This window comes from Euprymna scolopes, chromosome 27 (assembly GCF_053919585.1).
Source record: "Euprymna scolopes isolate OS-2025 chromosome 27, ASM5391958v1, whole genome shotgun sequence".
NCBI lineage: Eukaryota > Metazoa > Mollusca > Cephalopoda > Sepiida > Sepiolidae > Euprymna > Euprymna scolopes.
The window spans coordinates 88750062-88777003 of NC_136508.1; the positions used below are offsets into that span (position 1 = coordinate 88750062).

General features: G+C 37.0%; 2 protein-coding genes across 2 annotated transcripts in view; both read left to right on the plus strand.

Moving 5' to 3' along the window:
- Positions 1-26942, plus strand: part of LOC145248972 (beta-galactosidase-1-like protein 2) — a 1883914-nt gene that overhangs the window by 45253 nt on the left and 1811719 nt on the right. The window lies entirely within an intron of this gene.
- Positions 23289-24545, plus strand: LOC145248736 (uncharacterized). Its single transcript, XM_080110383.1, has one exon. The coding sequence runs from the start codon at positions 23289-23291 to the stop codon at positions 24543-24545; it is 1257 nt and encodes a 418-aa protein (XP_079966509.1).

A 26942-nucleotide genomic window follows, 5' to 3' on the forward strand; every position in this document is an offset into this window, starting at 1 on the left:
ATGACTGATGTTTAATACCTTGGTTTGTATGGGTATTGTCATGTTATATGACTTTGATGTTTAATACCTTGGTTTGTATGGGTATTGTCATGTGATATGACTTTGATGTTTAATACCTTGGTTTGTATGGGTATTGTCAAGTGATATGACTTTGATGTTTAATACCTTGGTTTGTATGGGTATTGTCAAGTGATATGACTTTGATGTTTAATACCTTGGTTTGTATGGGTATTGTCATTTGATATGACTTTGATGTTTAATACCTTGGTTTGTATGGGTATTGTCATGTGATATGACTTTGATGTTTAATACCTTGGTTTGTATGGGTATTGTCATGTGATATGACTTTGATGTTTAATACCTTGGTTTGTATTGGTATTGTCAAGTGATATGACTTTGATGTTTAATATCTTGGTTTGTATGGGTATTGTCATATGATATGACTTTGATGTTTAATACCTTGGTTTGTATGGGTATTGTCAAGTGATATGACTTTGATGTTTAATACCTTGGTTTGTATGGGTATTGTCAAGTGATATGACTTTGATGTTTGATACCTTGGTTTGTATAGGTATTGTCAAGTGATATGACTTTGATGTTTAATACCTTGGTTTGTATGGGTATTGTCATGTGATATGACTTTGATGTTTAATACCTTGGTTTGTATGGGTATTGTCATGTGATATGACTTTGATGTTTAATACCTTGGTTTGTATGGGTATTGTCAAGTGATATGACTTTGATGTTTAATACCTTGGTTTGTATGGGTATTGCCATGTGATATGACTTTGATGTTTAATACCTTGGTTTGTATGGGTATTGTCATGTGATATGACTTTGATGTTTAATACCTTGGTTTGTATGGGTACTGTCATGTGATATGACTTTGATGTTTAATACCTTGGTTTGTATGGGTATTGTCATGTGATATGACTTTGATGTTTAATACCTTGGTTTGTATGGGTATTGTCATGTGATATGACTTTGATTTTTAATACCTTGGTTTGTAGGGGTATTGTCATGTGATATGACTTTGATGTTTAATACCTTGGTTTGTATGGGTATTGTCAAGTGATATGACTTTGATGTTTAATACCTTGGTTTGTATGGGTATTGTCATGTGATATGACTTTGATGTTTAATACCTTGGTTTGTATGGGTATTGCCATGTGATATGACTTTGATGTTTAATACCTTGGTTTGTATGGGTATTGTCATGTGATATGACTTTGATGCTTAATACCTTGGTTTGTATGGGTATTGTCATGTGATATGACTTTGATGTTTAATACCTTGGTTTGTATGGGTATTGTCATGTGATATGACTTTGATGTTTAATACCTTGGTTTGTATGGGTATTGTCATGTGATATGACTTTGATGTTTAATACCTTGGTTTGTATGGGTATTGTCAAATGATATGACTTTGATGTTTAATACCTTGGTTTGTATGGATATTGTCAAGTGATATGACTTTGATGTTTAATACCTTGGTTTGTATGGGTATTGTCAAGTGATATGACTTTGATGTTTAATACCTTGGTTTGTATGGGTATTGTCATGTGATATGACTTTGATGTTTAATACCTTGGTTTGTATGGGTATTGTCAAGTGATATGACTTTGATGTTTAATACCTTGGTTTGTATGGGTATTGTCAAGTGATATGACTTTGATGTTTAATACCTTGGTTTGTATGGGTATTGTCAAGTGATATGACTTTGATGTTTAATACCTTGGTTTGTATTGGTATTGTCAAGTGATATGACTTTGATGTTTAATATCTTGGTTTGTATGGGTATTGTCATGTGATATGACTTTGATGTTTAATACCTTGGTTTGTATGGGTATTGTCAAGTGATATGACTTTGATGTTTAATACCTTGGTTTGTATGGGTATTGTCATGTGATATGACTTTGATGTTTAATACCTTGGTTTGTATGGGTATTGTCATGTGATATGACTTTGATGTTTAATACCTTGGTTTGTATGGGTATTGTCAAGTGATATGACTTTGATGTTTAATACCTTGGTTTGTATGGGTATTGTCAAGTGATATGACTTTGATGTTTAATACCTTGGTTTGTATGGGTATTGTCATGTGATATGACTTTGATGTTTAATACCTTGGTTTGTATGGGTATTGTCAAGTGATATGACTTTGATGTTTACTCAGCATATGATGATACTCACAGTCGTAGAATCTCTTTGCTTGTCAGATGCACCCTGTTTGCAATGGTAAGCATTGTTCTTGCAGATGTGGTATGACAGTTGCTTGTAGCCGATGTTGCTGTTGATAACAGTGCGACCTCATGGACAGATTTTATCTAGATTGTACGAGCCTTTTTCAAGTCTCACACAAAACACACATTCATATTTCAAGCTGTCATATCCATACGCGCACACAAACATACGCGCCCACGTCCACACATGTACACATATTCACGTTCGCGTACATACACTCACATTCACATATATATACACACACGCTTACGTATACACATCACACCCACTTCCTACTATGTATGGGGCACGAGCTAATGACTGTATGTATACATTCTCCCTCTTTCTCTCTCCATCTACTACTGGCCACTAAGAACACCTTCGCGTAGCTGACTACTAACTGATGACAACTCTAATATCCTCTTCCTTGCCTACACGCTGGATTCTCATTTCCACTACAACACTCACTTCAATTTCCACGCGCGAACAAACAATAATGACCCAAACTTGAGATGAAAACACATTTTCTTTTCTTGCTACAACACCAGTCCTGCAACGGATATTGGTTACATATGCGCGGACATGTTATAACTAAAATGTTCATTTCTTTCAACAGCAAATAAACGATGTTTATCTTATCCATTACTTGAGTCTTTGTTTCCTTCAATTCCCATTCGTTTCATTATTCTTTTGTAACGGGATTGGGGTATTTATATATCCTAATCCCCTACAAATTTGGTGACCCCTTTATTTAAATGAAATTTCCCTCTTCACCACTTAACGAGAGACGCACGCCAAGGTATAAACTTTTCCTCTTCACCAGCTAACAGAGAGAGACGCACGCAAAACTAACCACGTGAGGTACCTTTTTCTTTCACTTGTTTCTTTCACCAAAGAAATTCCTGTTCGTTTAATTCAATTTAACACGTCGTTCGTTTCTTCCTCGAGACAATTCATTTTCCCTCGGAACGCGAGAGGAGCACGCATTTCCTCCTATGCCACAAGTCCACAACAAACTGGCGCCCGACTGACGTGGAACGAGCAGGCATGGCGACCCTACCGTTTTGAGATTAATTGTTTTGAGCGAGACGCGCGTTTTATTTGATAAAGAAAAAAACGAACTTATCAACAAAGAAAACCAAGCGAACCACTACCCACAGGAATAACTACTACCAACCACAATGACGAACCCTCGTCAGACTCGGCAAAAAAAAAAAAAAAAAAAAAAAAACGAACAACGACTTTCATATCGAATTTAAAAACGAACAACGACTTTCATATCGAATTTAAAAACAAATTCGAGCTTGACAAACATTTTCACGGTTTCCTGACATTACCCTGCAACAAACGCGAGGACCAAAATCACATAGGCCTATGCAATTCCCTCCCGCACAAGCAGACGCAACAACAAAGAAACAGGACATCCCTATCAACACATAGGAAAAAGTTGAATCAACAATACGAGTTGAGATGCACGATGCACGCGGACAAACTCAAAACTTGGAAGTTTCGTTGACAGCCGGCAACCACGAACGACTACACAACAAACGCCTGTACAGACAATGTACACACACTATCGCAGACGCACTTGCGAAGACAACAGTAACCAAACCCCGTTCAACAAGAACGAACGCGCGACTAGCGCCCGTCCAAACGATGCACACATTACCGCAGAATCACATGCGAAGATACCGTCAACTGGGCACACACATGACACCGTCAACACGAAACAAAAATTTTCCTTCCAAACGATACAATTCACTTCTCTGTCCAAGCAACTCTTTGCACATGTCAACACACAACAGAAACCAAACCAACAAATGTCAGCCAAAAAAAAGAGTAAACGCATTTTCCACGCGTAAGTAAATACTTTTTTTTTACGAACACACTCCGTTTTTGACATTCCGTTCCTTTTTGACGTTTTTTTTCAAACAACCACACCAACAAAAAAAAAAAAAAAACAGGACAATAAAATCAACTGCCGAAAACATTACTCACAAAAAAAAATATATATATATATATACATAAATATATATACATTGCATGTTTCCTTTTTCCTAGGAAGGGGAGTATTTGTACGAGCCTTTTTCAAGTCTCACACAAAACACACATTCATATTTCAAGCTGTCATATACATACGCGCACACAAACATACGCGCCCACGTCCACACATGTACGCATATTCACATTCGCGTACATACACTCACATTCACGTCTATATACACACACGCTTACGTATACACATGTACTCACACACGCGAACACGAACACACACATGGACGACGTCACTTCCGCTTTCTAAGGAAATACACATGCGCAAAAGACACTCCAGAAGCAAGTATAAAACATGGAGACAAGTTGTTTCTAATCCTCTTTTTAGGACCAACTCTCAACTAGAGAGGTTGGGCGAAAAAGCCGCCGCCGTTTCGGCGCGCGCGCACGCGCACCTCACGCCCACTTCCTACTATGTATGGGGCACGAGCTAATGACTGTATGTATACATTCTCCCTCTTTCTCTCTCCATCTACTACTGGCCACTAAGAACACCTTCGCGTAGCTGACTACTAACTGATGACAACTCTAATATCCTCTTCCTTGCCTACACGCTGGATTCTCATTTCCACTACAACACTCACTTCAATTTCTACGCGCGAACAAACAATAATGACCCAAACTTGAGATGAAAACACATTTTCTTTTCTTGCTACAACACCAGTCCTGCAACGGACATTGGTTACATACGCGCGGACATGTTATAACTAAAATGTTCATTTCTTTCAACAGCAAATAAACGATGTTTATCTTATCCATTACTTGAGTCTTTGTTTCCTTCAATTCCCATTCGTTTCATTATTCTTTTGTAACGGGATTGGGGTATTTATATATCCTAGTCCCCTACAAGATCATCCGAGACAAGAAAAATGGATGTGGACTAATAATGTATCTTTCTATTAAAGTGCTTAATTGGATTAGATGTGAGGTAGAAGAGACAATGTAGATTTCCTATCTTGTCTCACATTCAACTCATTCAAACATTCGAACCATAAATTGATTGTGGCCTATTTTACTTTAAGCATTAGGCCTAACTTAGCCAGATACTGGAAGTTGAATACCTCCTTACTGAAATTACAAGACTTCTGGGAGATGGTTTCAGAAATTATTCAGTGGGCTCTACGAGGAACGCTTACCGGGAGTAAGTGGTGAGCTCACTCGAAATAGGGCTAGGGCAAAAAAACGCTTAGAAGATAGGCTGATCTGGGCAGTGGCTGAGGGAATCCTCTAGCACTAATTAAGGAGAACCTCAACTTATAAGCTAGCGAGTGATATGAAGGTCAACTAGTTATGGCTAGGTTAATGGAAGTTTTCTATGAAGCGATAAACATTAATGCTGTTGAGCATTAAGTTGCTCTACATCATGGTTTGGATGGGTACATTCAGGAAGTCAACAATCTTCAAGGACACACCATCATATCGGCTCAGAAGATTTGTGAGAGATTCCGTGAGCATCTGAAGGAACACTTCACTCAACTACTCTGTATCCAGGAGTTTGACAGATATTTAATCAACTCACTCCACCTATTGGTGGCTCAAGCAGCTGGTCATGAAATGATTGCATCGAAGCAGATCAGAGAAAACAGGTCTCCAGGATTTGATGGTTTTCCTTATGAATTCTACTTGAGGCTGTCACCCATGTTGGTATCTATTCTGAAGGATGTGTTGAACCATTAGTTTGCTCAGAGATCCATTCCTAAACGGGTTACAAAGGGAGTGATAACATTGCTGGAGAAAATGAACTGGCATGGTGGGGACGATCTCCATGATGATATGCCCATAATTCTAGTAAACACAAAAGTTAAACATTTTGGCAAGAACTTTTGCAAATCATTTGCAGATTGTGTTGTTAGTGCCTGGGTCACTCCAAATGAAAAATATTCTGTGTAGGGGAGATCTATTCAAAACAATTCGCATCTGATTTGCATGATCATAGAACAGAAGACAACACCAAAGTCATGCTGATCAATTTAGATCAATCCAAGGCTTTAAATAGTATTGACCATCGCTTCCTGGTATCTGTTTGGATGTAGTCGGTTTTAATCCGGACTTCTGCAAGTGGGTCTCCATTCTCTATCGGTAGTGGTGCAGGTAAATGGTAGGCTTTCATGGTTTCTTGATCTGTGTATCAATGGCTGTTTGCTGTTGCCTCTGCTTTGTCAAATTGTGAGTTGCAAATATTAATTGATCTCGATCATGTATACAGTGGAAAAGGTTTGAGTTGCAAAAATTAACTGATCTCTTATACAGTGTAAAAAATTGTGAGTTGCAAGAATTAATCGATTTTTTTTAAAGTGGACAAATTTGTGAGTTCCAAAAATTAATTGATCTCTTATACAGTCGATAAAATTGTGCGTTTCAAAAATCAATTGATCTCTTATACAGTGGAAATGTTGAGTGTCGAAAAATATATTCATCTGTTATGCAGTTGCAAAAATTAATTCATCTTTTATACAGTGGAAAAAATGGTCAGTTGCAAAAATTAATTTATCACTTATACTGTGGAAAAATTGTGAGTTGCAAAAATTAATTGTTCTCTTATACAGTGGAAAAAATTGTGAGTTGCAAAAATTAATTGATCTCTTATACAGTGGAAAAAATTGTGAGTTGCAAAAATTAATTGTTCTCTTATACAGTGGTAAAAACTGGGAGTTGCAAAAATTAATTCATCTCTTATACAGTGGAGAAAATTGTGAGTTGCAAAAATTAATTGTTCTCTTATACAGTGGTAAAAACTGGGAGTTGAAAAAATTAATTGATCTCTTATATAGTGGAGAAAATTTTTAGTTGCAAAGATTAACTGATCTCTTATACAGTGGATTAGTTGTGAGTTGCAAAAATTAATTGATCTCTTACACAGTGTTAAAAGTGCATATGCATATATATTTGCTTTATCTCAGTGTAAATATGTGTGTGACAATGTGTGTTAGTAGATATTGTAGTAGGTATGGTCAAAAGAAAGGCCGATTTTTCGACACACATATCAAATAAAAAAAAGTGTGTGGAGTTAAGGGGAATCGACTAGTCTCTGAGTTCAGGACAAAGTTGAGAGCATGGGTCGAAACTCCTTTCTCGAGCAAGACAAAAAATAAGCAAATATTAGGAACAATTACAAACATTTAAAATAACAATTTTTATTAGTTAGATAAGGATAAGCTTCTTGTGCGCTATATGACATGTCACAGTCCTTCTTGAATGTGCACTGTCTCCTCATGTGGTTAAAATTCGAAAGATTAGGGTGCATTAATAATGTGGTGAGATGTGTATTTTTATAAGACAAGTATTCTGGAACATCATTCAAGTAAAAAACAGAATATTACATAATTATAAATGTATTACTGGATGTGGGGTATATGGTTACAAAAGAAAAGAAAAAAAAATGAAATGTACCGGGCGTATCTGCATTGGTCTTTGGGAAAGAAGAAGAAAAGGATGGGCAGCGCATTTATATATGCGAAGGGCATCTTGGGAAGGCAGAGCATGATGGGAGAAGCTATTTTTTTTTCCTGTCTCTTCCTTTTTTTTCTAGATAGGAGGATATAAAAGCAGGGAAAAATTCCCTGGGGGGGGGCAGAGAGAAAAGAGTCGTGAACATCTCTTGAAAAGAATTTTGCATAGCTGACGTTTGGATTGTGCGGTGTGACATTGGTGTCGAGAGGCCAGGTGTGGTCGATTGGAAAAGAAGAGGGCAGAAACGTGCTGTTGTCAAGAGAGTGACTCACTCCTTCCTGAACCCCAGAACCGAATCCTGATTATTACCCTAGAAGCTATTTCGACGAGTCAAGCAGGTTAACATGGCTGACTGGAGACTCTCAACTCAGATGTTGAGACCCTTCACTGGGGGGGGGGGCCCTAATTAAATGGCTGGAAAAATTAAAGATGGTGGCAAGGTTGCAAAAAATCGAAGACGTGGTCACCCTGCTGCCGCTCTACTTAGAAGGGGAAGCCCTCACTATTTACCAGCAGATGCGCGATGAAGATAAGGGAGACCTTGCCTCAGTGGAGCAAAGACTGAAATTGGCTTTCACTGAGAGTCCATTTGAAGCACTCGGCAAGCTTGCAAGTTTGAGGTGGACAAGCGAGTCTTACGTGGGGAGGAGTCTGGAGATGACGGTAAAGCTATACCTAGTAAATGGCTTCCCAGAAGAAATCTCCACGAACATGCAGAGAATCACTGAGATCAATACGATGGAAGTGGACGATCTTTTGGTCCACGCCAGAGTCCTACTCAAGCATGTCAAGGGCCCAATCGTGGCTGCAGCTGTGAGTGGAAATAAGTGCATGAGGTCCCACTTGAATGAGGAGACAGGCAGCGAGGTGACAGGAGGGAAGGCCTGCCATCAAGTGCGTCCGGTGCCAGGGTCCTCATTTGCTCAAGGACTGCAAAGAGCCGAGACCGGGGGTCATCTGCTACCGATGTGGACGAGTGGGACACATTAGCTGCTATTGCGTTGCTGCACGGGACCAGGGAAATGAGTGAAGGGGAGCCATTGAGTCAGTGGTTCCCCCTTCTATGTGGAAATGGCGCACAATGAAACGTTGCCTCAGGCTGCACCACGACGTTGGTAATGAAGAATGTCGCTTTGCTAGATCATGGAGCGGAACTAGGAGTATTAAGACCGTGGATGGCAGGGAGGTGAAATGCCTGGGAGAGACAACAGCGGAAGTACTAGTGCAAGGTGTGCCTATTGGACTACGAGCCCTGGTGTTGGATCGTCTGGTTGGTGATGTTGATATGATTTTAGGTGTAAGTACGATCAACCAACTGGAGGGCGCTACGTTGAGAGGGGGCCAAGTAACTTTTGGACGCCTCAGCGCAGTAGGAATGGCAGGAGTGGAAGGTGATAGAAATATCAGAACACAAAAACCAGAGGCTTGCTGGATCGAGGACAAGGATTTCCTGGCGAGGTTCGATGGTGAGAGGTGGACGGTGGAATGGAAATGGATCTCCGGGCCTCAGGAACTACGAAACAAAGTAAGCTGCTATGAGAAAACACTGCGAGGAAAAATAAGAAAAGGATTCGAGGAAGAAGTGAGAGGTGAATAGAGGCGGGAATTCTGAAACTGTGGACAGGGGAAGAAAAAGGAGTTATACCATTACTGGCGGTTGTTAAACCCACAAAGAATAAAGTTAGACCGGTACTGGATTTCAGAGAATTAAACAGATACGTAGCCTGCCACACTGGAAAGGAGATTGATGTATGCGAAGAGGTGATGACGAAGTGGAGGAGAATGAAGCAGGCCACTAAGATCGTCGACCTGAAGTTGGCTTATCTCCAGATCCCTGTAGATGAAAAACTCTAGAAACATCAATTGGTCCGGTACAAGGGGAAGTTGTATTGCCTGACGAGGTTAGGCTTTGGGCTGAGTTCAGCCCCCCAAATTATGACTGCCGTGCTGAAGACGGTGCTGAGTAAAGACTGTACAGTGAACAAGGCCACTAGTTCGTATATTGATGACATTCTCGTGGAGGAAGCAGAGGTGATAGCAGAAAAAGTGAGAAGCCATTTCGCGAGGTATGGGTTGACTGCAAAACCGGCGGAGTCCCTGGATGGAGGAGCGGCGTTGGGGTTGAAACTATGCCAAGATGGCAAAGGAAGCATTGTCTTTAGACGAGGGAATGCAATACCCGAAATCGGAACCGACCTGACAAAACGAGAACTCCTCTCAGTCTGCGGGAAACTGGTGGGACACTATCCAATCGCTGGCTGGCTCAGGATAGCGTGCAGCTTTATTAAACGACAAACAGGCACTGATGGCTGGGAGGGCTGTGTGATGAAGGAGGTCACGAACATGCTACAGGAAATCATCGCAAGAGTGATGAAAGAAGATCCAGTAAAGGGGGAATGGTACGTCAGTGGCGGAGATGCAGGGGTGATTTTGTGCAATGCCAGCAGTCTGGCATTGGGTGTCGTATTATAGATGGGAGGCATAACTGTGGAAGATGCGGCGTGGTTAAGGAAGAAAAACGACTATTCCCATATCAACGTAGCCAAACTGGAGGCCACTATGAAAGGAATCAATCTGGCGCTGAAGTGGAGATTGAAAACGATTGAAATCAAATCCAATTCGGCAATGGTAGTTTCATGGATCAGATCGGCAGTGACTGGTGATAAGAGAGTTAGGACCAGAGGTTCTGCAGAATGCTGATCAAGTGCAGGCTCAGAGCACTCGCAGATTTGATAGCGGAATTCCAGTTGAAGGTATCTGTAGTGCTGATCCCATCAGAAAAGAACAAGGCAGATTCGATGACACGTGTAAAGAAGGCCTGGCTGCAAGAGAGAAAGGAGGTTTCCTCAGTATGCTGTGCAGGAGAGGAAGTTAAAAAGTTACATGAAATGCACCACTTTGGTCGAGAATGGACGTTATTCCTGGCAAGAGAGGTTTACCCAGAAACCACCGAGAAGGAGGTCAGGGAGGTAGTGGAGCACTGTAAGGGGTGCCAATCGATAGACCCCGGACCATCCAAACACGAAGCAGGAGAGTTACACATTGCAGAGGACTGGAAGCGATTGGCCATTAATGTGATGCATTATCGCCATAAGCTGTATCTGTCGATGGTCGACTGTGGACCGGGGAAGTTTGCCATATGGAGAGAGATCAGGGCAGAAGCTGCATGGGCGATTGGAGGGGTCATCGAAGAAATATTTTTGGAAAGAGGGCTGGTTGAGGAACTGTTAATGGACAATGGCCCCGCTTTTCGATCAGAAGCCTTTAAAGAGGTGTGTGATAGGTGGGGAGTAAGGCAATTTTTTAGGGCAGCGTATCGGCCGAGTGGCAATGGGATAGTGGAGAGGAATCATTGCACCATCAAGGATGTTGCGGAAAAAAGTAACATTTCACCCATAGAGGCGGTACTTTGGTACAACATCTCACCGAAAACCAGACAAGATGAGACAACTGTGCCTCATAGAGCCATCTTTGCATATGTGGCGGCATCCATGCAACAAAACGGTAGGAATTGAGGGTGAAGAAGCTACCATTAAACATTATTAGAGCTGTGGGTAAAGCTCCCCACTCGGAGGGGAGGGGGGTCGTAACGGGAACGCAGTCAAAGAACAACGTAATGGTGAATGGCGTTCCCCGGCATATCCTAGACCTGCATCGTGTAATCCTGCCGGTGCGCAGTGATGGCAGTGAGGAGGAGGAAGTCGATATCCACCAAGAAGCTAACGATGCACCCCAATTTAGCCCCACATTGTGGTTCTTTACAACTGGACGAGAATGTCTGTAGTGAACCTGAAAATGTCAACCCCCAAGAAGTTGTCCCCCAGAGGCCTCAACATGAGAGGAGGAGGCCTGCTTGGATGAAGGATTATGAAGTGTCTCATTGATCTTAAAGATCAGGGGGGCGTGTGGGGTATATGGTTAGAAAAGAAAAAAAAAAAAAAAAAAGAAACGTACCGGATGTATCTGCATCGCTCTTTGGGAAAGAAGACTGGAAGTTTCTAGTGATTGAAGAAATCCTCCGAGACTACAGAAATTGTTAATGTCGGCATAATTTAACGAATTAAACTTTACGAATGCGAAATACTAGGTAGAAAAAGTTTGTAAGCATAGAATATTCACCCATTGTTGCTTGCGTAAGCTTCCTTAGAAAAGGATAGAGTATTTCGTCTGTTTGCAGTTTCTTTTGGGACTTTTATGCGTGCCGCTTTTTTGTGTAAGCAGTTAAGTCCTGTGCAGCCACTCATAAACATATACACACACACACACGCTCGCGTGCAAATAAACAAACCTTTGTTCATTTCAATTTTTCCCCTCGCATTTTGCAAAAAAGAAAAAAAAGAAGATTTTGTCAGCAATGGCACAATTTCAAATACGCCCACACATTTTTCTCACACAACAAAAGTGAAATGAACATATTTTTGGCGGACGTAGTTGAAGACAGTATCATGTGACACAAGTAACCTATGAAAAAAATTAAGAAGATTGTCTTTTTAACGCTTTTCCAAAAGCCAAAATATCAGCAGGAGCAACGTGTTCTGGGGCCAAAAATGCATAAAACGCATCAAACAGTCTTCTATGGGGAGAATTCAGTTTTTTACTTTCTTCTCGCTTCGACGACGTAACGAGAACATGTCTCTCATGTTCACAACATTGTCGCTGCCAACACCATGATACACACGCCAAGCGGTTACTCAAAAATCACTTATGCACACACGCATTCATTCCGCACTTTTCTAAATTAATAACAACATATCACTTTCCTCACGAATTACTTTCCTCATGGGATTTTTTAAGTAAGGCGAACTTCGCCAGATAAACACAAACTTTAAAATAATCTCATTATTTTCACACAGGACTTTAACCTTCTAAACTCATTAATTCCACGAAGGACTTTCACCTAACATTTTAATCATAATGACTTTGAAAGAACTTTCACCAATTGGACCTTTGTTTATTCATCTTATTGTTTTTGTTAAAAAATAAATGCGGTGCGTTTCATCCAAATTGAAGCGTTATTCCACGCGAAGCGGATAACATCGCAAAGGACACGATACACTTACCTGGTCTAAAAATTACCTAACGACATCGTGGAGGAGGTAATTGATTTACTCGAAACTATACCAGAAGAAAACCCTTATGACCAGCTGAAGGAAGCAATTCTAAAACGAACTGGCTTATCAAGCGAGTCGATGCTATGCAACTTGTTCACTCAAGTTGAACTTGGAGACCACACTCCATCGCAGTTGTTATGTCACATGCGCACTGTTTGGAGAGATAAAAAGATGTCGGAGAACATCATGAGGAGTTTGTGGCTGGATAAACTACCAGCATGAACTGTGCAAATTCTCACACCAATGCAGAAGAAACAGAGCTTGACAAACTAGCAGAAATAGCCGACCAAATTCATAAGAACCTTTTGGGTACGCCAAGTAAACTCTCTACAGCAACAGCCTACGCAACAAAGAGACGAAGAGCAAGCCGAGCTGAAAACAACGGTCGAGAAGCTGTTCAAACAAATACAGGATTTACTAAAGGCAGATCGCCAGCGCTCACAGCACAACAGGTCGCTCTATAGACGAAGGAGTACCAGCCGAAGTCTGAGCATGGAGCGCAACAGAGTGGGTGGACACTGTTTCTACCACAGTAAATTCGGCAGTAATGCGCAATGTTGTACCCACCCTTGTACTTTCAGTAACAAAATGAAACAGGGAAACGAGGATTCCAGCCAGTACAGATAACGACTGTCGCTGGACCCTCTGTAAAAGGTCGTCTATTCTATATTCGAGACAGCACCCACGGATATAATTTTTTAATAGACAATGGCACAGAAATAAGCGTTATCCCACTGCTGATTAGTCAGAAAATTACGACTCAAACGTATCACTTGCAAGCAGCCAACGGTACCAAGATATCCACATTCGGGGATAAATCACTGACCATCAACATCGGCTTGAGCCAAACTTTCATGTGGATTTGTACCATAGCCGACGTAACGACGCCCATAATAAGAGTGGATTTCCTGGCGAAATTCAACTTCTCTGTGGACATGACCAACCACGCATTAACAGACAACCAAACGAAATTGGTGGTCAGAGGAGTCTCCACTCTATACCATTCAACAGGTATCAGCTCAGCCCTATGTGAGGACCCATCTATCCATCGATTACTCCAAAAATATCCACAGCTGTCTCAGCCATTCAGGGGCACGGACACGGTCAAGCATAGTGCTAAGCACTATATTAAAACAACCGGACAACCAGTCCACACCACCCCCAGACGTTTAAAACCGGATAAATACAAAATAGCGAAGGAAGAATTTCAGTACATGCTACAACAGGGAATTATCCAACCCTCAAAAAACGCATGGTCTTCTCCCTTATACATGGTGCAAAAATTGGACAGTACATCCTGGCGCCCATGCAGCGATTTCCGAAGACTAAATGCACAAACTGCACCGGACAGATACCCTATTCCTCACATCCACGATTTTGCGATCGGATTACAGAATGCGACAACGTTTTCGAAGTTGGATCTAGTGAAGGCATACTACCAAGTTCCCGTAGCAGAGGAAGATATCCGCAAATCAGCCTTGACCATTTGGATTGTACAGATTCACTCGCATGCCCTTCGGACTTTGAAACGCGAATCAAACTTTCCAACACTTAATAGACAAGGTTTTCAGAGGATTGCCATTCATATTTGCATACGTGGATGACGTCCTAATTGCTAGTAAAAACCTTGATGAACATAAACAGTGCCTGGGGCAAGCATTTATCTTATTGTTTTTGTTAAAAAATAAATGCGGTACATTTAAATTAGAAGGTGTCGTTTTGTTTCATTCCTTTTTTTATTATTTTGTTTGGGGCAAAGAAATTTAATTTTTTTTGTTTGGGCCAAAGAAATTTAATTTTTTTTGTTTGGGCCAAAGAAATTTAATTTTTTTTGTTTGAGCCAAAGAAATTTAATTTTTCTGTTTGGGGCAAAGAAATTTTATTTTTTTGTTTGTGGCAAAGAAATTTTTTTTTTTTTGTTTGGGGCAAAGAAATTTAATTTTTTTTGTTTGGGCCAAAGAAATTTAATTTTTTTGTTTGGGGCAAAGAAATTTTATTTTTTTGTTTGGGTAAAAGAAATTTAATTTTTTTGTTTGGGGCAAAGAAATTTTATTTTTTTGTTTGGGAAAAATAAATTTAATTTTTTTTGTTTGGGCCAAAGAAATTTAATTTTTTTTGTTTGGGCAACGAAATTTTATTTTATTTTTTTGTTTGGAGCAAAGAAATTTAATTTTTTTTATTTGGGGCAAAGAAATTTTATTTTATTTTTTTGTTTGGACAAAAGAAATTTAATTTTTTTTGTTTGGGCAACGAAATTTAATTTTTTTGTTTGGGCAAAGAAATTTAATTTTTTTTTGGTTAGGGCAAAGAAATCTAATTTTTTTTATTTGTGGCAAAGAAATTTAATTTTTTTTTGGTTAGGGCAAAGAAATCTAATTTTTTTTGTTTGTGGCAAAGAAATTTAATTTTTTTGTTTGGGGTAAAGAAATTTAATTTTTTGTTTGGGGCAAATAAATTTAATTTTTTTTGTTTGGGGCAAAGAAATTTTATTTTATTTTTTGTTTGGAGCAAAGAAATTTAATTTTTTTTGTTTGGGGCAAATAAATTTAATTTTTTTGTTTGGGCCAAAGAAATTTATTTTTTTTTTGTTTAGGGCAAATAAATTTAATTTTTTTGTTTGGGCCAAAGAAATTTAATTTCTTTTTGTTTGGGCAACGAAATTTTATTTTATTTTTTTGTTTGGAGCAAAGAAATTTAATTTTTTTTATTTGGGGCAAAGAAATTTTATTTTATTTTTTGTTTGGGCAAAAGAAATTTAATTTTTTTTGTTTGTGGCAAAGAAATCTAATTTTTTTGTTTGGGGTAAAGAAATTTAATTTTTTGTTTGGGGCAAAGAAATTTAATTTTTTTTGTTTGGGGCAAATAAATTTAATTTTTTTGTTTGGGCCAAAGAAATTTATTTTTTTTTTTGTTTAAGGCAAATAAATTTAATTTTTTTGTTTAGGGCAAATAAATTTAATTTTTTTGTTTGTGGCAAAGAAATCTAATTTTTTTGTTTGGGGTAAAGAAATTTAATTTTTTGTTTGGAGCAAATAAATTTAATTTTTTTGTTTGGGGTAAAGAAATTTAATTTTTTGTTTGGAGCAAAGAAATTTTATTTTTTTTGTTTGGGGCAAAGAAATTTTATTTTTTTGTTTGGAGCAAAGAAATTTAATTTTTTTTGTTTGGTGCAAATAAATTTAATTTTTTTTGTTTGGGCCAAAGTGTTACATGATAAGGACTGTCCCCTTTTCCTGTAAGTATAAAAATAGAGAGATTAGTTAAAATGAAAATGAAATGGCATAGGCGAAATTCGAACCTCGTAATCTAGGTTTAGAAATAGATTACGTGTGAGAATTTAAAAATGTAAAACAAACATTTGTTTAGAATATAGATAAATATTTCAAGGAAAGAATGTTAACTATCAAGTTTGTTATGAAATTTTAAATTGAAAGAATGCAGCTTATAAGATAATGTTTTTAACATATTGGATAAATAGGTTACTGAGAAATAGGAAAAGTTTGGGACATGTATGTCCAGAGCACGTGAAAGAAGGCACATGTTTTAACATGTGTATGACGTCACGGAAAATAGAAAGTTCTAGGAATAGAGAAAAAACTTTAGAGTTAGTCAGTCAGTGAGAAAACTCGGAGAGAGTCAGTCGTCTAGGGAGCGAGACGTCACTTCTAGAAAGAAATGTGAAACTTTGAATTCTTGGTGATGGAAACACGACCGTGTGACGAAATAAACCATCATGTGTTTTTTGTAAAGCTCGTCTTGTCTTATGATTCTTACGAAAAGGTAAAGTCCAATTGTATTATATATTTGTGTTATAAAATGTCTTTTCATACACATCTCGACTTCTCATATCCACAATGAGAATCAACATCATCATGTCTACACAATGTCCGAACTGTCTGAACACTATCCCTTCACTTCAAGAGTTTCTTCTTCTACACAAGAAAAGAATGAACATTTAATATATAAGAATCGTTATAAACGAACAATCTTTCTAATTCTCTCTTACAACTACATCTCTCTCTCTGAGTACATCAACATCCCTCTTAATAAATCTCTCTCACTAAGAAAAAGCATCACTTATAATAAGACTCTCTCACAATAAAACATCATATGTAATAAGAAAAGAACTCTAATAAGACTCTAAGACTCTCTCTCAATGAAACCCCTATATAACAAAAGAAATTTATTTTTTTTGTTTGATGCAAAGGAATTTAATTTTTTTTGTTTGGGGCAAAGAAATTTAATTTTTTTGTTTGTTTTGGGCAAAGAAATTTAATTTTTTTTTTTGTTTTGGGCAAAGAAATTTAATTTTTTTGTTTGATGCAAAGGAATTTAATTTTTTTTTTTGATTAGGGGCAAAGAAATTTAATTTCTTTGTTTGGGGCAAAGAAATTTTATTTTATATTTTGTTTGGGCCAAAGGAATTTTATTTTTTTGTATAGGGCAAAGAAATTTAATTTTTTTGTTTGTGGCAAAGACATTTTATTTTATTTTTTTTGTTTGGGGCAAAGAAATTTAATTTTTTCTGTTTGGGCCAAAGAAATTTATTTTTTTTTGTTTGGGGCAAAGAAATTTTATTTTTTTTGTTTGGGGCAAAGAAATTTTATTTTTTTTTGTTTGGGCCAAAGAAATTTTATTTTTTTGTTTGGGGAAAATAAATTTAATTTTTTTTTTTGTTTTGGGCAAAGAAATTTAATTTTTTTTGTTTGGGCAACGAAATTTTATTTTTTTGTTTGGGGAAAATAAATTTAATTTTTTTTGTTTGGGCCAAAGAAATTTAATTTTTTTTGTTTGGGCAACGAAATTTAATTTTTTTGTTTGGGCTAAGAAATTTTATTTTTTTGTTTGGGGCACATAACTATAATTATTTTGTTTGGGCCAAAAAATTTTTTTTGTTTTTTTTTTGTTTGGGCAAAGAAATTTAATTTTTTTTGTTTGGGCAACGAAATTTAATTTTTTTGTTTGGGCAAAGAAATTTAATTTTTTTTTGGTTAGGGCAAAGAAATTTTTTTTTTTTTTATTTGGGCCAAAGAAATTTAATTTTTTTTGTTTGGGGCAAAGAAATTTAACTTGTTTGGGCCAAAGAAATTTAATGTTTTTGTTTGGGGCAAAGAAATTTAATTTTTTTTTGGGGGGGGAGAAATTTAATTTATTTTGTTTGGGCCAAAGAAATTTAATTTTTTTGTTTTGGGCAAAGAAATTTAATTTTTTTTGTTTGGGGCAAAGAAATTTAATTTTTTTTTTTTGATTAGGGGCAAAGAAATTAAATTTCTTTGTTTGGGGCAAAGAAATTTTATTTTATATTTTGTTTAGGCCAAAGGAATTTAATTTTTTTGTTTGGTGCAAAGAAATTTATTTTATTTTGTTTTGGACAAAGAAATTTAATTTTTTGTTTGTGGCAAAGACATTTAATTTTTTTTGTATAGGGCGAAGAAATTTAATTTTTTGTTTAGGGCAAAGAAATTTAATTTTTTTTTGTTTGGGACAAAGAAATTCAATTTTTTTGTTTGGGCCAAATAAATTTAATTTTTTTGTTTGGGGTAAATAAATTTATTTTTTCTGTTTGGCGTAAAGAAATTTAATTTTGTTTTTGTTTGTGGAAAAGAAATTTAATTTTTTTTTTGTTTGGGGCAAAGAAATTATATTTTTTTTTGTTTGGGGCAAAGAAATTTATTTTTTTTTTTTTTTGTTTGGGGCAAAGAAATTTAATTTTTTCTGTTTGGGGCAAAGAAATTTAATTTTTCTTTTTTTGTTTGGGGCAAATAAATTTAATTTTTTTGTTTGGGGCAAAGAAATTTAATTTTTTTGTTTGGGGCAAAGAAATTTAATTTTTTTGTTTGGAGCAAATTTAATTTTTTTTTGTTTGGGCAAAGAAAATCTTTTTTTTGTTTGTTTGTGGTAAATAAATTTAATCTTTTTTTTTTTGGGGGGGGCAAATAAATTAAAATTTTTTTGTTTGGGGCAAAGAAATTTAATTTCTTTTTGTTTGGGGCAAAGAAATTTAATTTTTTTATTTGTTTGGGGCAAAAAAATTTAATTTTTTATTTTGTGGCAAAGAAATTTAATTTTTTTTTGGTTAGGGCAAAGAAATTTAATTTTTTTTTTTTTTTTTGTGGCAAATAAATTTAATTTTTTTTTGTTTGGGGCAAATAAATTTCATTTTTTTGTTTGGGGCAAAGAAATGTAATTTTTTGTTCGTTGCAAAGAAATTTAATTTTTTGTTCGTTGCAAATAAATTTAATTTTTTGTTCGTTGCAAATAAATTTAATTTTTTGTTCGGGGCAAATAAATTTAATTTTTTGTTCGGGGCAAAGAAATTTAATTTTTTGTTTGGGGCAAATAAATTTCATTTTTTTGTTCGGGGCAAATAAATTTAATTTTTTTGTTCGGGGCAAAGAAATTTCATTTTTTTGTTTGGGGCAAAGAAATTTAATTTTACTTCAACTTGTGCACCCTACAATCCACATGGTAATGATTTCAAACATGTTATTCAGGCTGCGTAAATCTGACTAGGGATCACGGAATCGTTTAGGGATGTGCGGAAAGGCTATCTGGACCGTTTTAATTTTGACTGGCTAAGCCTTTTATATCCTGTTTCGAGAACATCCCAACCTGTTTATTGTCTTTATACACAGAGATAAAAATATAGTCCCATGAATTTTGTGTCAAAAATGACGCCTTACCACTGCTTTTCTTACGCGATACAAATTTGCGTGGGTAAACGGTGATAAAATCAAATTGTTCCTGAATAAATTCCGATTAAAAAGATTCTTCTATTTACGTGACGAGCGACACGATTATAGTTTTTGCAGTATTATCAAGAAGAAAGATTCTTTCTTTTTTTTTTTTTACTCTCCGTATAATTGGTGAATTCTCATAAATCCCCCCCTCCCCCAAGTTTTCTTACTACATACGTGTACATTGGTGGATGTTTTACTTACCTCCCCACCACACCACTACACCAGTGCCGTTGCCAAGGAGGTGGGTGGTAGGTCCCGGGTGACAGCCAAAGAGGGGTGACAAAATCCCCCCCCCCCACCAATTTTTTTTAGCCAGACTAAGGTACGAAAGTAGTCGGAAACAGAATTTATCATATGTTATGTAATTATTTTCAAAAATCTTTTCTAAAATATATGTTATGTAATTATTTTCAAAAATCTTTTCTAAAATATATGTTATGTAATTATTTTCAAAAATTTTTTCTAAAATATATGTTATGTAATTATTTTCAAAAATCTTTTCTAAAATATATGTTATGTAATTATTTTCAAAAATCTTTTCTAAAATATATGTTATGTAATTATTTTCAAAAATCTTTTCTAAAATATATGTTATGTAATTATTTTCAAAAATCTTTTCTAAAATATATGTTATGTAATTATTTTCAAAAATCTTTTCTAAAATATATGTTATGTAATTATTTTCAAAAATTTTTTCTAAAATATATGTTATGTAATTATTTTCAAAAATCTTTTCTAAAATATATGTTATGTAATTATTTTCAAAAATCTTTTCTAAAATATATGTTATGTAATTATTTTCAAAAATCTTTTCTAAAATATTACAAACTCATGCATTGAAGCCGATGATACAGAGATTTAACCAGTTTGTGAAACTAATGAAGCTTGGTGTGATGTCGAAGAAAGCGACGAAACTGGAGGTGCTGCTGAGTGCTGTCTGTGCTGCTGAGCACAATCTGTTGCCATATATATGTGACTTTTCTTTCATTGCTTTCTTGCTATTCTGGGGTGACGTTTTACAAGAAGTAACTGTAGCTCAAAAGTACATGCAAACACCAGGTGTTACCCTAGACATGGTTGCTACCAAACTAAGGTCATTTTGGTACCAAACTAAGGTCATTTTGGTACCAAACTAAGGTCACTTTGGTACCAAACTAAGGTCATTTTGGTACCAAACTAAGGTCATTTTGGGAGAACAGCAGCAGCGTACGAATGTTGTTGACAATGCCGTCCAGCCAGCATTTTCAAAATGTGTAGAACTTTATATCTCTACAGAGAGGAGAATCAGGAGAAAGAACAGAATGCATGAAATGCTGGATTGTCATTGTAGGAGGAAACTAAGAAAGCAATATTAGAGTGCCTGTACTGTGAGAAATTATAGCAGTGGCAGCGGAGTTATCATTGGTTAATAATTTGTCACGCCACTCGGAAGAGATTGGGCGCGAAATTTGTGTCTGTTTGTTTTTCAGGAGACAGGTTTTCGACAAGACAGCGAACGGAGGAGACGTCACCCTTTGGCAGCCTTTGCCTCAAGATATTCCCCACGAGGGGATTTTAAAAACCCTAAAAAATAGGTTTAATTAATTTTCGGACTTGTTTGTCCAACAAGGCATGAGTGAACCGTTATGATGAAAAATCTAAGTTAAACGTGTTTCAGCGTGCCGATGTTAACGAATCATTTTTAGACGAAAAGTCTAAGTTAAACATTTCTCAACTTGTCGACAGTGACGACTTATGTTGAAACGAGAAGGAGATGGACTTTAACTCTGGATAAACTGTTAACTCTGTAAATCGAACTCTGATACTCCCAAGGGAACCTTTGGATCATAAGATCCTATTATACCCGAGCCAGTTATGTGCAGCTGAAAAAAGTGTAGCATTTTTTTTGCAACCTCGAGGATTACATTAATAAAGACATCTGTTCAACTTTAAGGTAATTTTGTTGTTTGCTTATATTTTTTCATGCACTGCTAGGCGCCCCCAAAAAAGGGCTACATGGAGGGAATGGAAATATTTCTCACATGTAGACCCTTTTTCTTGCAAAAAAAATGAATGAAAAATGATGAATATTAAAATAAATAGATAAATTCTTGTTGAAAACATTTTTAATTCGATATTGATATTACTAACGTATCATAATTCTTTCCTTTTATGTAAGACCCACGAGGTCGTGAAATAAAAAAGGAGGAATCATACCTAATTAAAACAATAATAATATCTGTTAAATTTTAAATAAACTGAAATCGGTAAATTTTCAAAAAAGTTTTGTTGCTGGGACTTGTTGTCACTTGTTGTCACAGTTTTAAATTTAAAGTGGTGTCTGTCCTTCTGATTAAATTCTATCGGTGCTATTTTTATGTAGACGATTTAGTGTGATTCTTTCGGTCTGTTGTTTCCTTTTACTTTGGTTTTGCCTTTGCCTCACGGTAACAAAGTTTGCTGGGGGGATCCTTTAAAGGCTTCAGTATGGCGGTGAAAGAATTAGCCGCCAAAATTGAGTCGAAGAAATTAAGAATCGACTGTGCCTTAAAGGAAGCGGAGATCTCCGAAGCTAAAAGAAATAGAGTCTCTGTTTGGCTTCTCGATATCAACAAACTTTACGATGATTTGATAGTTAAATCTTCGTCGGAAGATAGAGAAATGTTGAGTCAGGAGGCCGAAAAGTTTACTGAAGGTATAGAATGTAGATTGGATGCTTTAAGTGTGAGTAAAACGACCCATCCTTCCAAATCTGCTTCTTTTAATATAGACTGTCCTTCTTTCACCGGTCCTAGTAGTAATGTAGATAAGTTCGAGTTTCGAACTTTTATTAATAAATTTGAATTTTGCACTGCCAACATAGATAAGGCAGAGAAATTTATTTTTTTGAAAAGCAAAGTAAATGGTTGTGCATTTGACTTAATATCGCATCTTGATATCAAAGCCGACAACTATAATGTTGCAATTTCTATTTTGAAGGATGAATTTTTGGACCCTTCATTAATAAAATCAAAAATTTATAAGGATATATTTTCCTCTCCTGATAGGTTCACGAAAATTCAGGAGCTACAGTTCTTTTTAAAAAAAGTGAAAGCGGAATTGGGTGAATTGGACGATTCCTTTAACACGGATTTCTCTAGACCGGACTCGACAAGCAGTTCCTTAGTAGCCCATGTCTTGTTTGAAAAATTCCCTAATAACGTTAAAAGGGAACTTCTTTGTAGGAGCGAAGAGAGAATTCCGTCTTACAATTTTATAATGTCGAAGGTTTTCGACATCTTAGAAATATTAATCGCCACCCCCATTGAAAATTCTGGGCGGGAAAAAATGGCGCCAAGTTCTTCTTCTTCGTCTTCTTCGGTTGGAAAATCCAAGATGGCGGTGCTGTCTCCTACCGTTAAGAGTAAATATTGTAAATTGTGCGACGTAAAAGGACATTCGTTGAGCGATTGCTTTAATTATCCTCGTTATGAAGATAGACTGAAGAAAGCCCAAAAGTTAGGCATTGCACTAATTGTTTGGGCAATGATTCATTAAAGGATTGCAAAGGAAATTCAGGTTTTTCGTATGCATGTCATGCTTGTGGTTCTAAATCACATTTTACAGTGATGTGCCCCAAGCAGACTAGACCATTCGTGGGGAAAAATATGCTTCCTTCGGATGGTTCTAACATTTTTCCCATTTTCAAGATTTCTTTGAAATCAGAGGGAGGCCCTGTCTATTTTTTTGTTCTGATGGACACGGGAAGTCAGAGGTCGTTTTTTTCTTCCAAATTGCTTGAGCAGCTCCATGTCGGTGGTGCTGTAAGAGCTAAAAGGACTTGTTTGCCGATCAATACACTTACGGGTCAAAATAACTTAAGTGCTCTTCGGTATAGGGTGTCTGTAAAATTAGGTCTTCAAAGTCCTTTTAGCTATGACGCCCTATTCCTGACTGACCTGAACTTGAGATTTCAAGTTAGTGACTTTGAGGCTGTAATACACAATCTCGAAGAGAATGGTTACCGGCTGTGTCCTGGGTATAGGGACCAGAACGGTGCGCAGTTGCAAGGTATCATGGGATTGGACCTTTTGCAACATATTAAAAATTTAAGGGCCACCCCCTGTTTAAAAGGTATGGCATGGAAGATAGATGAGACCCTCATTCCATGGGGAAGGGCAGGAGGTTTCTTGGATGAAAGGTCTGAGTTGCCTCCCCCCAAGGGCAAATACGATAAACTAAGTCCAACGGACAGTTTCCTTGTTGAATCTGCTTTGAACCCCCTTTGTTCCTATGAGGACAACTTTGAATCCCTGTTCGGTATTTCGGATGTCGAAAGAGGGATTGAAAAATTTTTATCTCTCGGTTCAATCGGAATTGAGGAGGGTGAAAAATGTTCGATCACTGACACAGAAAAAATTAGGGAGTTCGAGGACTCCATATCTCTGCGGAGAGGTTATTATTTTGTTGACCTTCCGTGGAAGTTTGAGTTGCTTCCCTTGGTTAGGGACAATCATAACGTGTCCGTGAAAATTTGCGAGAGAGTCACTTCGTCTTTAAAAAGAAAAAATAAATTAAACGACTATATTCAAGTCTTCAGGAATTATGAGGAGGAGGACATAATAGAAGAATTCCTTGTTCCTCCAGGTCGTCAAAATGAATTCATTTGGATTCCACACAGACCTGTTATAAAGGAGGATGTAAACACTACTACTAAAATCAGGCCGGTCTTCAATTGCTCCCTGAAGGCTAAGGGAGGAGTATCATTGAACGATGCTGCCTATGCGGGCATTAATTTGACAGCAGATTTGCTGAAATTATTAGTCGGATTCCGAAAGAACCTCTTTGTGCTCTTAGGAGATTTAAAAAAGGCGTTCTTACAAATTAAGTTAAAATCGTTAGAAGATAAAAACCGTTTTTGTTTTCATTTGTTAATAGGTAATAAGTTACAGATTCAATACTTTGTTGTTTGGGTTCAACGCCAGCCCCTTTATATTGAATTTTTTGCTTAAATATCACGCAAAGAAATATGGGAACGACATCGCATCGTCCGCCATATTAAATAATTTTTATGTGGATAATCTCGTTACCACAAGTAACGACCACGAGACCCTTTGCTCTGTTTACACCTTGGTTAGTAAGCGTTTGGGGGAGGCAGGATTCCAATTACAGTCCTGCAACTCCAATCACCCTGAACTAAGGAATAAAATGTCGATAGATAACTCACTCAGTACTCCTGCTACTTCATTTGAGAAGGTGTTGGGTTACTATTACTCAGTAGAAAATGATTCTCTTAGAATTATTCCCTCTTCGGTAAATTCTGAAGTTAAAACAAAAAGGGAGATTCTTTCCCAAGTGGCCAGTGTTTTTGACCCACTGTCACTCCTTTTACCTGTCACTGTCCAGGGTAAAATTATTGTTAGTCTATTATGGAAACAAAAATTATCATGAGATTAGGAGATTCCAGAAAACATTCGTTGCTTATGGGAGCATCTAGCTGGGGAGTTGAATAAGTTGACAGAGTTTGAATTCCCTAGGTTTGTTCTGTCAGACAATATTCCGACAGAATTTATTTGTTTTTGCGATGCCTCTAAATAAGCATATGGCTTCGCAATATACGCGAAGCAAGGGGCTGTAAGTAATTTATTGTTCGCGAAAGCGAAAGTTGCTCCGATTAAAGGGAGATCACTTCCTACATTGGAACTGTTAGCTATTCATCTAGCTATCAAAGTTGTTCCACACATTTTAGATGTTTTTAACGCATCTCATATCATTAATTTTTACCTCGTGTCAGATTCACAGGTTGCTCTTTCGTGGATATTAAATGGTAAAGGTCCAAGAAAAAACGTTTTCGTGGGGAACAGAATTTCGGAAATTTCAAAATTCTCTGAAGAAATCCTGACTAAGTTTGGTGTTTCCCCAAAATTTAAATATGTTCCCTCCGCCGAGAACCCGGCGGACCTGTTAACCAGAGGTATTAACTCCTCTAAATTTACAGTACTTTACAATTTCTGGATTCATGGATCCGAATGGATGAACTTGCCCGAAATTAAATGGCCAAGTTCTTCCTTATCTTGCCTTAAAGATTCTAACAAAGAGATCGTGTTTTGTTTAGTTTCAAATTGTGAACCCCCCCTATGAGGGAAAATTTCCAATTGAAATAGAAAGATTCTCTACGCTTTCAAAAATCATCAGGGTCTTGGAGAAGGTCCTAAAATTTGGCGATTTAGTACGTCATCGATCATGTGACAATTTTAGCAAAGCTAAATTGTTACTTTTTTCTCATATGCAGGAAGAAACATTTCCTGCTGAACTTAAATACCTAAAACAACCTTCGGTTAAGGTCGCGCCACCTAGAGTGGCCGCATTGGGTTTATTTCTTGACAACTTGATCAGGACCAGAGGTAGAATTCAGAATGCAGAAGCTCTACCGTTCGAGGCCAAATTTCCCCTTCTGGTAGGAAAAAGGCATGCCCTGACAAGGTTAATTATCATCGAGGTGCATGAGGGTTGCTGTCACTTAGGTACTAACTCCACTCTATGCAAGTTGCGCTTGTCAGGATTTTGGATTCCTCAGGGTAAACAAGCAGTTAAAAACGCACTACGTGCGTGTATTGTTTGCAGAAAAATTAATTCGTTACCTTGCGGGGCTCCTACTGGTTCAGTCATCCCAGCGCATCGAGTAAATTTGATTCATCCCTTCCAACAAGTGGGAGTGGATTTCACTGGTCATTTCTTAGTGAGATACAATGACTCAGAAAATAAGATGTATATTTTATTGTTTACATGTATGAACCTCCGTGCCATACACTTAGAACTAGTGCCGGACATGAGCACTCGTTCATTCCTTCTAGCATTTATTAGATTTTCTAATTTGTTCGGTATACCAACCCATGTTTACTCCGATAACGCTAAGTCCTTCTTGGCTTCTGGAGTCCTATTATCTGATGTTCTTGAATCAGATGACTTGAAAGAACATTTCAGATCAGTTTCTGTCGAACATCGCACAATACCTCTGTATGCTGCCTGGCATGGCGGGGTGTGGGAGAGACAGATAGGAACTGTTAAGCAATGTTTAAAAAAGGCATTAGGAAGGAAAAAATTAGAATATTTTGAATTCCTAACCGCCATTTCTGATGTAATTAAGGCGGTGAATGACAGGCCATTAACATATATTAATTCTTCTGATAGAGATCCTAATTGTTTGACTCCTAATCATCTTTTACAAATGGGCTATCATCCCAGTTTACTGTTGAATAACTATAAGTCAGAAGAATTGTGTCCAGACCCCCCCAATCGTATGAAGCTTATTCATTCTCTTGAGATAAGAGAAAAGTTTATCAATAAATTTAAGAAAATATGGCATAATGACTACCTCTTGTCACTACGAGAGTCAAATGCTGGGGTTC